We start from the raw sequence: 15089 nt of genomic DNA on the forward strand, positions 1-15089 counted from the left end.
AAATCTGTAAAGTACTGAACCTTAAAGAAAATTGCTGAAAATGCTTGTGACTTAGGCCTGAACTGTAGAGCTTACATTTGTAACTGGAAGTGTCTTCTGAATTTCCCCATATTTTGGCAGGATTCAGCATGATTTCAAGACGAGTTCAGTCTGCTGTGACATCCCAGGTGTTCAGAGTTTCCCAACACAAGCACCAGACAGGGAAGGGAAAATACAGCTTGGGAACAGGAGAAATAGAGATTGGTTGCTGTAAAATTCTGAAAGCAGAGGCATAAAAAAAATGATAGCAGTGAAGATGGTTGTGATCATGTGATGTAATTCAGTCTGACAGGCTCTGTTTTGCAAATTCTGTGCCTGTCACAAATGTCATTATCCTTTCTTTTTTCAGGAGAATTCTTGGATCCCAAATGAAGCTGTTCTTCACTTCTTCATTGGGACTCCAAAGTCAAACTTGAAAAGGGATGTTGGCGTTGACCTAAATTTTAATGTCCCACAGAAGAAATTCAGAATCAAATTTATACAACCAAAGAAAAAAATCGAGATAGATGGTAGGTTTTCCAGCTAAGAAACAGGTCAAGATTCAATGTCAATCAGGAGAAATTATTAGCATTAACAGAGAAATGCCTATATATTTCAGTCAATAATCTTGTGTTAAAACTACAGTGCTGTGTGATAGCCATTCAATTTACTGCTTTAGGTGACACCCATTCCCAATGGTATTTGCATCTTGGTTAAGACTTCCTGTTTTGCACAGTCAGAGGTTCAGTATGTCATTCACAAACTTGCGTCAAAGTGGAAAGCTGTTACTAGTATATATGAAGTTAAGGGTAAGAAACATGATGGATTATACTATAATCTATTACATAACGCTTAAGTGGCCTTACTGTTACTGAATTTTTATTTTTCTATATTCTCCTAGTTGTGATAGGAAATTACTTGTTGCCAAACCAATTAAAGTACTGATTATGATATTACTGTGCGTTGTAATTGAACATAACGTTTCAATCACAGTAAAATATAGAAAATAAAATCAACAAACACACTGATGAAATATAAACTGATAATGTGTGTGTGACAACAGTATAGACAACAAATTTCAACTTATTTGACATGATGGTCAAAGTATTTAGATTAATATAAAAATGTATTGTCCGCCAAAGTCAGACTGATTTTTTTTTTTAAATATATTTTGCCAAATCACAAATAGAGAATTTGTCCCTCCAGAAATGTTTTTCTTGACCCCACTTATTTTCAAAATGGATTACATGGAAGATTTACCTACACTGTGCAAAGGTTTGTGGTGCAAAGTGTTCTGAGCTCAGGGAATGTCTCCACAGCACAACACAGCTTATGAGCTTTGGCACAGAGCTATGTAAATCACTACCAGAGTGAAGCTAGTTTGCTGGAGACAGCTTGGTTGCCTCTTCTCCATGAGTGTGCTCATCCTTTAAAAATGAGATGTATATTCTGAGGACACTTCAACCCCTTTGCAAACTTTATTCTACATTATTTACTCTGTAAATGCAGAGTATTTCACGGAAACGGCACAGAGTTCACAGAAATGGCAACTAGCACTTAGGGATACATTTTTATGAAGCATTACTGAACTGTGTGTGTCCAGGAAAAAGTAAACCTTTTTATTTTTCTCTAAGGGAAAATTGAGTTTTCTAAAAATTCACGGATTGGACGTCTGGAGCTGGTAGTAGATGACCGAGATGTGTACTACATTAAGGTATGTTTTCAGTCCAGGAGTTCTCATACTAGGATGAATCCTCAAATAAAAGCACATGAAGGCGATCCAAAAAGAAAGCCAATGTGTATTGAAAAGTATCTGTGTGAATAATTACTCAGAGAAATTATCAGTTCGTTTTATTAGTTATTTTGAGATGATCTGCCAGTATGTATTGAACCTAAATTTCTGGGTGTTAGGAGATTTAAGGCATAGCATCTGCATGTAATCTAAAGCAATTTTGTCATATTCAGATGTACCTGAAGCCTTTAGGTTGCTTGCAATGTTAAGCCAGTAGAGAAGATAACATTGACTCCTGTGGACGATGGCTTATGTGTATGTATAGTCACACACAGTTTCAGACTTATAGTCTGCCCATACGTAATGACTGTGAGTAAGTGCAGGCTTATTTTCTCCGCTTCTGTGGACTCCGTTGATGTGAAAATCTTCAAGATACTGTTCTTTGTTAACATAAGCCATTTTTTTAAAGCACAGGGGAATAAGCAAGAACATGTCAATGTCTAATCTCTGAAATGAAAAAGCAAACAAAAATTCAGGTGGACATTTATCACTGAAATTTTACTGGGATTTTTTTTTCTGTTCTAAGACGTAAAACTTTGTTCATTACTTGTCTGAAACCCATAGCAGGGAGACACGTCTTGTGTGGGCCTCCAAACAAGGCCCACACAAACACTTTCAAACACTGCGTTCTCCTACTGTGAGCACAGTATTTAACTTTTTTTTTTTTTTTTCCTAGAGTAAGATTGCAGCTAAGGTATTTTGGATGTTTCTTCTTGTATTCAGCTTGATGATAAACCCAAACACTACTTAGCTTTGCAGAGTGTTGTGTTTGCATCTAGTCCAACGTAAATCTAGTTCCCTACTAAACAGCCAGTGTTTTCAATAACACTGTATAATTTTTTGGTGCACTGTGGTAACATTTTTTGTGATTTCAGTCACTACAGAAACCAGCAGGAAGTGAAGGAAATCATCTCACACCACTGTGGTTTTTGTATAATTGTAAAAATTACACCATCCTCCCTCCCCTTTATTTGTTGACAGCAAGTTTAATGGAGTTTTTTTGGGGTGTAGAGGAAAAAAACAGATTTTTTTTCCCTCCTCTCATCTCATTCCTGAAGTGCCCGCATCTATTGTATTGGTTTATCAAAATTTATCAACTTGCACTGTTGAGTAGTATTGCATTTTGATTTTCTTTATTTGTTCTGGTTTTGGTGTGGGTGTTTTTTGTTTTGTTTTGTGCCTGTTTTTGTTTTTAGGGAATGACAGATTTACACATACTGAGTGGAGAGCAGAGATACATGACCCAGCTGGAGGTAAAGCTGATAAGACAAAGCAGCCCTATCGTTCTGTCAGGAAACATCACTAAACAGCTTGGCAAGAAGATAGCTTTTTCAGTGTCCCTGAATAATTTATTGAAGGATGCTGCGTTTCTTTCAGGTCAGAGGACGATGAGTGTTTGCCGTATAAATGTGAGTTCTGGAGGTCTCAGGAAGTACGGAGGCTGTATTAAGGTTGCCTCGTTTTGGACATGTGTTTCTAGCATCCCTTTCAAATCAGTCAGATTGCTTTACAAAATGATTGTTATTGCTAAATTATTCTGAAATACATATTAGTACTAATAGGAGTTACACCATAAATTATAAAATAAGCATCTGTTTTTAATTACTCTTGAACAGGTTGGAGGAAATAATTTGTAAGGAGTCATTTAACTAGAAACAATTACAATATTTACACTATTTTCTGGTGTTCACTTTTGTTAGTACAAAACAGTGCAGAGAGACAAATACGTAGCTAAACTTCTAAGACCCGTTGTTCTGAAAATCTTGAAATTAGGTTTTTCCTCACGGATACAGTAACAGGAAATGTAAGAGGGAAAATATCAGGAAGAGGGCTTTATCATTTGTATAATGTCAGTTTATTAAAAGGTAAATTAATCCAGTAGAATAAATCAGTGCTGTAAGACTAAGGCTCTCTGTTTTTTTCCTTAGTATTTCTTACTGTGGTCTCCATGTGGCAAAGACAGTGCTAGGTCGTAAGACTCCACAATATTTTCAAATAAAACTAATTTTTCAGGAATGCCAATTGCCAGTTTGTGTCATGGGAGATCATCTCTTCGTGAAATTTCTACTTCATCCTTAACTTCCACATGGAGTGCTAGTGACTGCATCCAAAGATGATGCTCGTGAGATTCAAACAGATATCCCCTGAGAAGTGGGCTGCCTCGGTTCCTCCCTTACAAAGGCCACATCTTTGCCAACTGAATGTAAAAGCTGTAAATCTTCACATCTGTTATCTGTATAGTTAATTAAAAGGATCAGTCCATTAGAATGAGTTCCCTTTAAGGAATAGCTTTTGGCTGGATTCATTTCAGTAAACTTCAGGCAGTATCTGAGCTGTCCACTAGAAATACAGTCTGTACAGGCTGTGTAAGTAATCAGAATACGAGATTGAACATGGTCTGTCTTTTTTGTTTATTTTACAAGGAGCTTACCAAGACTACATGGGGTTCCTCAGTTAGATGGGATGACACTGGTCACATTTGCTTTTTTCCCACTGGAGTATTCCTTTTGCTAACTGAAGTAACTTTGTGTTCTATCACTGCATGCTCCATTCTACTCTTGCCGTAGTATTTCTGGAGAAAAACCTTGATGATAAGCTGAGACAGTACTCCCTTGAAGGGGAGACTTACCTTCCAGGTGTTCTTGGAGTTCATGTCATCGATCTTCTCCAGCAACGTGAGAGCTTGTGGTCTCATGCTTTGAGGATAAAATACGGACTCCTAGGTACGGTGAACATGAGGAAAAGTGAAAACATTCTGTTTATCTCACATTCTTTTGCAAGCTATTTGCCTGTGTGTCCAGGAACCTCTCTTAACAGGAAAGATTTCACACCATTTTTAAGCTAGATTGAGTTTCTCTTTCCACTTGGATAAAAAATTCTTTTTCTAATATGCTTTCACAAATATGTCCAACGTTTGTTAAAAGTTTGCTTTTTCAGTAGGAATTTCTCCTAATTAATTCATGTTCCCAGATGTTTATGCCAAATGAACAGGTGCATGCATTCACTTAAAAATGTGAGGGAATGCTTCCAGCAAGTAATTTGTTGTACTTAACCAGCTGTAACATATAAACTCTACGTTAATTTTATTAGGGAAAGCAGGTGGACCTCAGAACAACTCTATGAATGTACTGAATACTTGTAGTAGCTGGTCATTGTGAGCGGTACTGAGTGATTGTATATCTAAAGCATATTGCACATTCAGAGAACATATATACCAGTATGAATTTTCTTAAACCAGTACAGGTATGATCCCATCGTTTTGCTAAAAAAGGCAGATTAGAATATTTTCTACAAACAGAAACATACCTGAATGTTTATAACAGTCACAGACAAGGCTAGTATATAAGAAAAGCTATTTTGCAGTTACTTACTTAGAGCTTAAGTCAGATCTTGATATATACCCAGTTTGGCAACTTTTGCACCTGAAGTAATCAAAACCAATTCCATTTAATAGTACTGCAATTAAAAAAAATAGATTATTAATTATACTCACTGGCTAAAACTTCACATTCGTTATTTTAAGCTTTTCTCGGTGACCATGAGGACTGGAAGTTTATTATAGGTTTTGATTTGTTTTTAATGAAAACTGAGATTCTCATGTAATATAATGATGTCAGGAGCTGAATGGTAACAGAAAATCTTCAAATACTGTGAGGCCTCAAGAAAGTTGCAGAAGTTGACCATGATTAATTTATAACACTTCATTGAGGTAAAATTCCATTTAAATAATAAACCTAGATGCCTCTCTTACTTCTTCCGCAAAAAAAAAAAAAAAAAAAAAAAGTGAAACAATCTGGAGATTTGGCAGAGTAGACATATAAGCACAGCCTTCAGTTTTCTTAAAAACAGCCTAAATATTTACATCATTTTCATTCTGTTCTTAATATGAACCACCTGTTTCCAATTTCCTGAACTTGGAAGGAAACAAGTTAAATTTTATTAGAGAATGAAATAAACATGGGCCCAAACTCTTACTGTAAAGCCTATAACATGGATCTTCTTAGGATTATCACACCTAGTGCTGCTTTTGGGAAAAAATCAAAATTCTTAATGCCTAGCCCAGTTTTTCCTAACTTTTATGAGTTGTTTTGCCTGTAAAACATATCTCTAGTCAGCAGTGCAAAGTTATTGATTGCCATTAGGTTGGACAGCTAACTGGCAAATAAGTTCAAGTATCAGAAACTGTGTTTTGACTGCAGCTTTGAGTCTGGAAAACATGTCTAGATCTTGGGCAGGTATTGAGAACAGTTGTTGAGCTGTACTTCATAGTGCTGCAGGTATACCAGTACTGTTATCAGTCTTAACAAACTGATCCAGGACCCTTAAACCACAGAACATACTTCATAAAGATTATAACTGTAACTCGTGTGCTCAGCCCTCTTATTGTCTTCCATGCACTTGGACTTGTGATACTTGTCCTGCTCCTTTGGTGGTTAAACAGTTGCTGGAACCAGTAGTTAGAATCTGGGAAGGAGTCAAGACAGTGAAGAAGAACTGCCAGTCCTTTCACATGAATTAAATATCTACTTATCTTTTGTTTCTTGCTGTGGTAGTGTTTTCATTTTCATAGATATGAATCACTTATCTAGCAAATACAAACTCTATCTAGCAAATACAAACTCACTGTTCTTAAATGCAGGTTCAGCTTTTCTTTGGATTCTTAGGATAAAACAAGAAGTATATATATCTGTAAAAATAGATGAATCCCACTCTAATATTTTTGAAAAATAGAAATCTTGAAACCGACTCTAGATTTGTACTATTGGCATTTTGATAGTTTACTTTTGAATAATGTAAACAGATAACTTTGTAATTTAACCTGAACAGGAGCTGCAAAATACCTTCATCATGAATGCAGTACGGGGCAAAAGATTAAAGGGGAGACTGGTGCACATGAAGTATACAGACTGCATATTGGGCATGAATTTCACTGTACGCAGACTCCCACCTATAATCACAAGGTAGAGGCGCTGAGCAAATCACCTGTGTACTTTTCTGAGGGGCTTAAACAGAGCAATGTCCAATATGTCATTTTTGGTTTGGTCTTTTTCTTCTCATCTTCTTTTTTTTTGTCTTGATCTCCTGTGTAGACAAAGCGATCAAGTCAAGTGGCTGATTTGTGCCCTCCATTACACTGTAAATTGTCAAACTCTCCAGTGATGACGTTTTTAATGTATCTTTTCACAGACCTTCTGCAGTGTTTATGAAAATGTTTATATTACATGTAAAGTAATAGTGTTAATAAGTTTATGATTGCATCTAATTGTTCTGGCCTTCAAACTAAAGTTAGAAGTAACTAAAAAGTTACTCTCTTCTGTGGTTATCATCAGAAGTTGTCTGTGTAGAAAATAAGGCATTTTACTTGATTTTTGTATTAGTTTTCCGGTTCAGATTTGGAGACACTTAAAAATTGCGAGTGTGTGCCCCTCCAGTGCAGAGAAAGGCATACCTGTGTAAAATCTCTTCCTTCTGACTAACTGTACAAAGACAAAGTTTCTTTTAAAGACAAATCAGCCTTAATGTTGAGTATTTGCTGCAGAATACAGAACTGGATGAAAAATAAGCTTCTGAGTTCTGAGTGGGAAATTCTGTGTCCTTTCAAATTTGCTTTTGGTCCAAGTGGGATTGAAGCCAAAAAGTGTTAGATTTCCCATGAAGCAGAATCTTGCCAGACTGTGCAGCTGCATGATGAATCCTTTTGGGGCAGTCCATCAGGAGTACCTGCGTGCAGTTGTCTTAGCTTTGGAGAAAAGCAATTTGACTAGCAGCACATTGACTAAACATTTTGGGCTTTGTACACTGAATTTAAGTCTTCTGATGATTTTGCTGGAAGATTTGCAACCCTTTCTGCTTTAGTCCTGCTTGCTATTTAGGGATGTTTCTACAGGCAGTTTACAGCAGTGACTGAAAGAGAAGACATGGCACAGAGAGGGAAGATGGATTTTTGTTCTTTAGGTTCACCTGAAACATGAAGCAAGTGCATCTTGGCTTTCCTCCCAGATGGAACTGAACTATGGGAAGCACTGGGATGAAATAAACAACAAGAAGAAAGTTCTGATCAGCCAAGCATTTAAGGATAGTTCCAATTCGTTTCTAGTCAACTATTTCATGGAGGTAATCATGGTTGTTAAACAGTAAGACCTTTCTTTCAAAGATATAAAAGAAAAACTAAGAAAAAATTGGGATGAATTATTTTATTAAGACTTTTTTTTTCTAGCTGTGTTATGTGTTAATAATGTGAGCTGATGAGCTTAAGAGTTAAGGATGGTCTTAACCAAATACATAAATATAATGACATTTAAAATGAACAACAGAAATCCAGTTGGTGGACTTTTCAAATACCAGAAAAGGTTTGGATGTAATGTGATTTGAGTTTCCTGCAGTGTTTGCTCATTTTATGCACGATTATTTCCAGTCATTACAAAGATTGCTGTGCTCACATGGTGCTGAAGGGGAGTGCACGATATAATTACTCAGAATATTACAGCATTTAGGTGGAACTTAGTTTAGCTGTTGCAATTCTATACTACTTACCTGTTCTCTCTTTTTTTTTTTTTTTTGGTTATAAATCGATTTTTATCCTGGATCAGAAAAAAGATTTCCAATATAACGAAGCATAATTAAAAGCATCAGAAGGTTTATGCCTTCTTTTGAAGCCTGTTTTATAGGCTCCCAAAAGAAAGAAAATAATGGTTTAAAGCAGCATATCCTGCGATCCCTTGTTTTGTTTGTTTTGTGGAAACTATGCACGTAAACTTTTGTGTTATTTCTTAGAAGTTACAGGTCTTATGTGTTACTGTCTTAAAATAGGTATTAACTTTCTGAGGTGGGATGTCATTAGACTATTTCCATAGGGAGCACCTGTAGGCATGGAATTTATGTCATCCCAGCATGGAGTGTCCTAGAACTATGGTCATTATTTTTTAACCAAGTAAATGGTCCAGAAATCAGTGGAAAATTTTCCCTTTGAAATCTCCAGTGGATGTAACAAATGTGTATTAAAGAAATATCAGTCTGTAATGCAGGAAAAACTATAAAGTAAATGGCAGCTGCACAAAACCGAGACACTAGTGGTGACCTTCCTGCTTCTGTATGTGTGTGTTATCTTAGACAACGCTGAAGATGGGATTCAACTTTTATTTAAATTTGTTTCACTTGTTTTCCAGTTTGCCGTGCAAGTCCCGGAAAAGCAGGTGAATTACAGAACCCAGCTGCAGCACTCACACAGTTCTCAGGGTTATTCACAGAGCAGCACCAACTTTAAGGTGCAGTATAATGACCGCATGCCATTTGTGGCTGGGCTACGGTGGAAAGATGCATCCAGAAATGACCTTAAGAAATGGGAAGGTGAAGTACCACAAACCATTTCCAATCATTGATTAGAACAGTAGGCATGCAAAGAAGCTGCTGGGATTTTATAAGGTAGTTGCATATGGGTATCATAGAATCGTAGAAATACTGGTTGGAAGAGACCCTGGAGGTGTCTAGCTTCCTGCTCAAAGCAGGACTATTGCTAGCGGTAGGTTACCTCTGCTATGGTTTTGTCTAGCTGTGTCTTGAAAATTGCCGAGGATGGGTGCTCCACAGCCTATCTGGCTAACCCTTTTACAATGCGTCCTTAGCTTCACAAAGTGCAATTTGTGGCAGTTTGTCTGCGCGTGTTGAACAGTTCATGTTCCTTATCTTTGTTGTTTGCCTTCAAGTAGCTGTAGGCGCCCCCACGTCTTTGCTAGACTAAACAAGCCAGCTCCCTCCCCTCTTGTTGTTTATCATGTTTCTAGGTCCTTGGTCATCGTAGGAGCCCTCTTCTAGACCCTCTTTTTGGTTTCTCACCATCCATCTTGATCTGGGTGGTCCAAAACTAGATCCAGTGTTGCTGGTGTAGCCTCCCCGGTACTGTGCAGAGGGGAGTTACTCTATGTGATGGCCATGCTCCTAATACAGACCAGTATTGTCCTACTCGTTTTTAGCTAAGATAGCTGACCAAGTGAACCATATTTTAAAACATTCTTTGCTTTAAAAAAGAGTGATCAAATTTATTTTAAGAACACTAGGAAATAGGACACGGACAAGAATACTAATGGCATATTTTAAGCTATAAATTAAACACCTGTGTATATATATGGATCTATTTAAAAGTTTCATGTATCTTAGACCTTTGCTTCAGAAAGCACAGCAGGAAATAAGCCTTTATTATTGCAAGCTGTATTTTACATTTTTAGAGTTCTTTCTCAAATAAGGGTAAAGTTACCTTAAGTGTGCCAAAAATCAGATTTCTGGAACGTAGTGTTTAAGATGGATTCAGTGCTGCTACCATTTTATACTTCAGGGGATTACATGCTGTATAAATCGGAGTTTTTCAAAGCTAGCGTTTACCATGTGTGCAAACTTGGGTCCTTATTAATGCAAAATAAGTAGCTTGATACAGTGGACTGAATTCACTGTTACGTTCTTCTGCTTGTCCAGATGAAATGAGCTATGATTCAATTAATTTTGAAATTTTAAAAATTTGGAGATTACTTAGTGAGTATCTGTCATAAAATAATCGTGAGTGAGTTGCTGAATCATATTGCAATGTGATTGGCGTAATTTGATAAATAAATGTCTGCCGATGAAATCTGAACAGCTTGTCAGATGTAATCATTCTGAGCTGTCTAGAAACTAGTTTCCGAAATAACCTTCAAATCTTTTTCCAAACGTTTGTATTGCAGAATTGAATTTCTAAGATGGCATATGTCCAAACAGCTTTGGTAAGGCCATTATTGTAATCATGGGAATCATAGTTGTAGAATCAGAATTCAAGTAAAGATTCCATATTTTCTTGCAGAGTGGAACCCTCTGCTGGTGCCATATAAGTTCTGGGCTTTATAAATTGCCATTTATTAGGAACCCTTCCTGTGGATTACGCTATGAAATGTAACACTAGTTCACAGCATTTATTTCGTTATATACCATCTGGAGATTTTGGCTGCTGGAGAAGAATAGACTGATAATGGCATTTTACTCTCATTCCCAAAGCTCAGCTTCCTATCAGCTTTGTTGCAGAGTTAGAAGCTAGGTTGCTTGCAATTTCACTTATCTTCACTTTTAATACATATTCTTTCCAGGTGAATTAAATATGGATACGCCATGGCTATATCTGTATGCAGCTCACAGACTTGGTCAGCCTCAGCGTGCTGCTTATTTACTGACTATGGAGCTGACAGCTGGGAAAATTATCTCTATTAAGAATCTCATAGTGGAGCTATTCTATAAAGATGAAAGCAATGAAAAAGAAGGGAAAATTCATATTTACACCCCAGCTACCACATATCTGCAGGTTAGTAACATGATGCTTCCTTTTGCGTACGGATTTGATGATACAGCTTTGTGATAGATGCCTGAGAGAACTGTCATTATACTGGAATAACACTTGCTCAGCATGCTGTGTGAAGTAGTTTGTTTGAGAAACTCTTGCGCTGTGTGCTAACTTACAAGGGAGTGTCTTGAAATGCCTTTTCTGTCCTGAAAGGCTTTTCTGAAAAGCCTTTTCTGCCTCAATCTGTTTCCTGTGCTTGAGCAATATGCTATTCTTCCTCCGCACTGGCTTCCTGTGAGGCCTGCCTTGGCTTGTCAGCACAATCAGGTTCTATTTATTGACTTTGAAAAATGTTAGGGCCACTAGCTGAGTCCCTCTTTGGAACAGGAGTTCATCCCTCCCTGCACAGAGCCCAAGTACACGATGAGAGAGTTCTAGCTAGGTGTGTACAAATAACTAACTTTTTAAAGTTCTCAATTGTGCTGGAAGCTTCTTGGGGAAGTAGGAAAACCGGACCACCACCTAAGAAATGTTTAAAATATGTTCCTCAGTGATAATGAAACCACTGAGTTCTGTAGCTTTGCCTTTGTTTGATTTAAGAAGTGTGAAGAGCAATAGCCATACTCTTAAATTAAGAGCCCAGTGATTACAGCATTCACCTAAATTTGAGGCATTAGATTCAAAGGCATTCTCGGCTTGAGTTGAGTGTAACCCACCTCTGCCTAGAGAATATCCTGTCCGACAAGCTGTCATGTAGTTCATTGTACGTGCTTCCTCTTGCTCTGGCCTCCTTAGTGGAAAATGGTGCGTGAGTATTTGGAGCTCCATAAATATCAGAGCTGCAGTCTTGCAGAAGAACACCTTTGCCACCAAGATGTTCTTACTGTTATTCTTTGTTCCATTGGCTATACCAGTATCTATACAAAATGCACAGATTCAGTAGGAGAAATGGTAAGCTTGTTGCCTGATTGAACACAGGATAGTTCAGTGGTTAGAAACAGTCGTGAAAAATGGAAGGTTGTCTAGTTTTGACTCTCACAGAGAGTGATTCCGGTCTCCCATGATCCCCTGTGAGAACCTTCAGTAGTGGGTTCTCAATGTGTGGTTTTCTGCCTTTTCTGTTGGAATTTTTCCACTTTTTATAAAATGATTAAATATCCATTGGATGGAATCGGCGTGCCCTGAGTCTCTGGATTCTAAGCTTTTTCCTAATTTATTTTAGAGTATGCCATTAAATAAAGATTTTATCCTAACCTCATCACAGTTGCTGAACATTAAGCAACGCGATAAACATTTGTCACTACACAAAGTGTAGATTTGCCGTGGAGGAACTTCATTTATTTTCATTGAATTTCTCCTTATTTACCTCTGTATAAATGAGGTGAGAGCCTGGAAGTTTTGCCTTTCTTCTAGAATGTACTGCTGATGTGGTAGACCTCTAACTTAGATTGATCTTTAAGGTGTTCCTTTATTTTGAATTGCGGTTTTTCCTTGTTAGATCACTGCTGGTTCAGGCGCAGCGTGGAGGATTGTGAGAAACATTCTTGAATGAGAAAGAAAAAACTGTTAATCAACAATAGTTTTTCCAAATACTTAGATTTCTCTCTCTCCTGCTTAGATGGGATAAAATAAGAGTGACATAAATAATTTTTGAGATCTTTATGGCAATTCAGAATATTTTGATAACTGAAATGCTGGTGCACTATTTCTAGTAGTTCTTGTAAGGATCCTCTTTTCACCTCTGTGCTGTGCTGTTAGGGGAATAAGATCCTGTCTGTCCTAACTCAGCCAGACGACTATGTTCTTCTTTGTTTTTCAGGCATCCACATTTAATCATCTTGGGAGGAATGTTCTGCATAGCTATAGTGAAGTGATATCTCTGTGGAATCAACTTGTGAAGAATGAGATTCTTTTGGAAAACAACGAACGAGCCAAATTTCTCTGCCTCAAGATAAAGAGTACAAAACAGGAGTTTAACTTCACAGCCAGCTATCAGAATCCACCAGTGGTAAGAAAGAAGCACAAATGTAATTTCTCTGACCTGGGATTGCATTTCTCAGGTCTGCCACCTTCCTGAGAGATGTCTTTGCTAGCATCTAGGCTTAAACACCTCTGGTACTACTTGTATTTCTGTCTGTTTTGACAACCTGCAAAATAAAATTAAGTTCGTTTAAAAAACAAACAAACAAACAAACTTGTGCAGTGTTGTTGTCCTTCTCACCTGTTTGGGAGGCCAACTACAGACAGAAACATAGGAAGGAGAGGGCAAAGAGGTAATACGTGTCTTGAAAGAGCGCTGTAGATGTGGTTACTTATATTTTGACGCAGACGTATGACAGGCCTGGAGGATTTTGCTAAGTATCTTGGAGAATCAACATGTTTTGCCTACAAGTCTGCATAGTAGCAGGCTGGTTTTATATGTTATTTAAGCCCTTGCATTCCTCCTTATCTATCATAATGCTTAAAACGATTCCTACTTTGCTTGGTGTCTGCAGCACAGGACTAGATAATCAACAGTTTGTCATCCAGAGCGATGCTTTGATCAGTACTTTGGTCAGTTCCTTGCAGTATGTATTAAATAAAACAAAAAACAGTGGTGGTTCTAGTCAAAGCATTCTGTGCTTTGAAAATTCAATCAGTTTTTATGTTCAAATGTACTGGTACCAGCGCTACAACTTGTTCATACTGCAACTAGTTTACACTCAAGTTATACATTATAGGGCATTTATCTGATCATCTTTTGCTGAAGTCAGTGGTTTACTGCTAATGTCACTTTTAATCCTATGTATATCGAGATCAAGATTTTGAACTTCACAGGAAGGGGGTTGTTGTGTGAAATGACAGCCTCACTGTAATGTACTGAACTGTGTGGTTTTTATACTGGTATTCCTGAATATGAATCCAATAAATATGATGCAAGTGTCCTTTCTTCTCCTGGTTGCATGATTTGGACTGCAGCCTAAAAAGACAAACGCTTCTGTGAAGGCTGTATGGACAGACCATAAAAATCTGCCTGTCGTGCTGCAGTTTGAAGGTCAGGTGGAAGAGCTGAAGAAGGAGAAGATGCTCTATCAAAAACGTGGAACTCTCCATTTCAGGTTCAGTAGCCTTTTTTCTATCTATGAAGAATGTTTTGGCCTAAATTTAGTATGCATTTTGATGCTCTTGGGAAGAAGTTCTGGGCCTTGTAAGGTTGAAGTACCACATGCACAAAACTTGTGCTCCCTAATCTCTTGTCTCTTACTCCAGCACACTGACTCCATGGGTTGGTTAACTGTGTCCATTCAGCCTTTGCCCTTGTTATTGAAATAATAGTGAAGAAAGTTGTCGAGAGCAATAGGCAGTGCATGCTGTGGCCATGTGTTTGTTAGGAACCCTATTGGAAGTATAGCCTCCTTTCATGAAAGCAGCAGGATTTATGGCATGGCCAAACTTCCAAGTGATGAGAAGTTCCAAAATCCAGATCTGATCTCCTGTGCTGTCCAGATGCTTTTCTTCTACTCCTTAGCACTGATAGAGCTGTTCTAAAGCCAAATGTTTCCCTCTTAAAACACATAACAAATGCTCTTGTTTAGATTTTGGATCTTGTTTCGATTTCCTGGTGAGAACGAGTACACTGCTTCTAGATATTGGCTGTCTCCAGAATTTCTCCCTTCAGGACCGATTATCAGAATACACTTTGAAAGCCTCATTAAAAATGCATATTCAGACCTGAGAAATCCAGATCATCACTGGGGAGATCTCAGCATTCTTAAGACGTAGTAAGGTCAACAGGAGTGCAAAGGCTCCCTTAGGAGCTGCTCTGCATCTTGGAGATCGCTAAAAACACCATGAGAGATGCCTTTTCAATAATGAGAGAAGAATGTGAATGAAAGATGAAGAGCTGTGTCAGATATCCTAACATGTATAAATGTAGTCCAGTGTCTGATTATAAATGTTATTGTATTTTTCCTAGGCGTCTAAGTAAATGCAGAGAAGTAT

General features: G+C 37.7%; 1 protein-coding gene across 1 annotated transcript in view; it reads left to right on the plus strand.

Moving 5' to 3' along the window:
- The window catches only part of LOC104149710 (uncharacterized), a 109564-nt gene that overhangs the window by 44549 nt on the left and 49926 nt on the right, over window positions 1-15089 (plus strand). Inside the window, exons 24-33 of the mRNA XM_068908870.1 lie at window positions 389-548; window positions 1653-1732; window positions 3007-3187; window positions 4378-4533; window positions 6638-6771; window positions 7766-7924; window positions 8977-9157; window positions 10918-11129; window positions 12928-13116; window positions 14067-14206. Coding sequence (XP_068764971.1) covers window positions 389-548; window positions 1653-1732; window positions 3007-3187; window positions 4378-4533; window positions 6638-6771; window positions 7766-7924; window positions 8977-9157; window positions 10918-11129; window positions 12928-13116; window positions 14067-14206 — 1592 coding nt within the window. The remainder of the gene's footprint in view (window positions 1-388; window positions 549-1652; window positions 1733-3006; window positions 3188-4377; window positions 4534-6637; window positions 6772-7765; window positions 7925-8976; window positions 9158-10917; window positions 11130-12927; window positions 13117-14066; window positions 14207-15089) is intronic.

Source organism: Struthio camelus, chromosome 15, assembly GCF_040807025.1.
Source record: "Struthio camelus isolate bStrCam1 chromosome 15, bStrCam1.hap1, whole genome shotgun sequence".
NCBI lineage: Eukaryota > Metazoa > Chordata > Aves > Struthioniformes > Struthionidae > Struthio > Struthio camelus.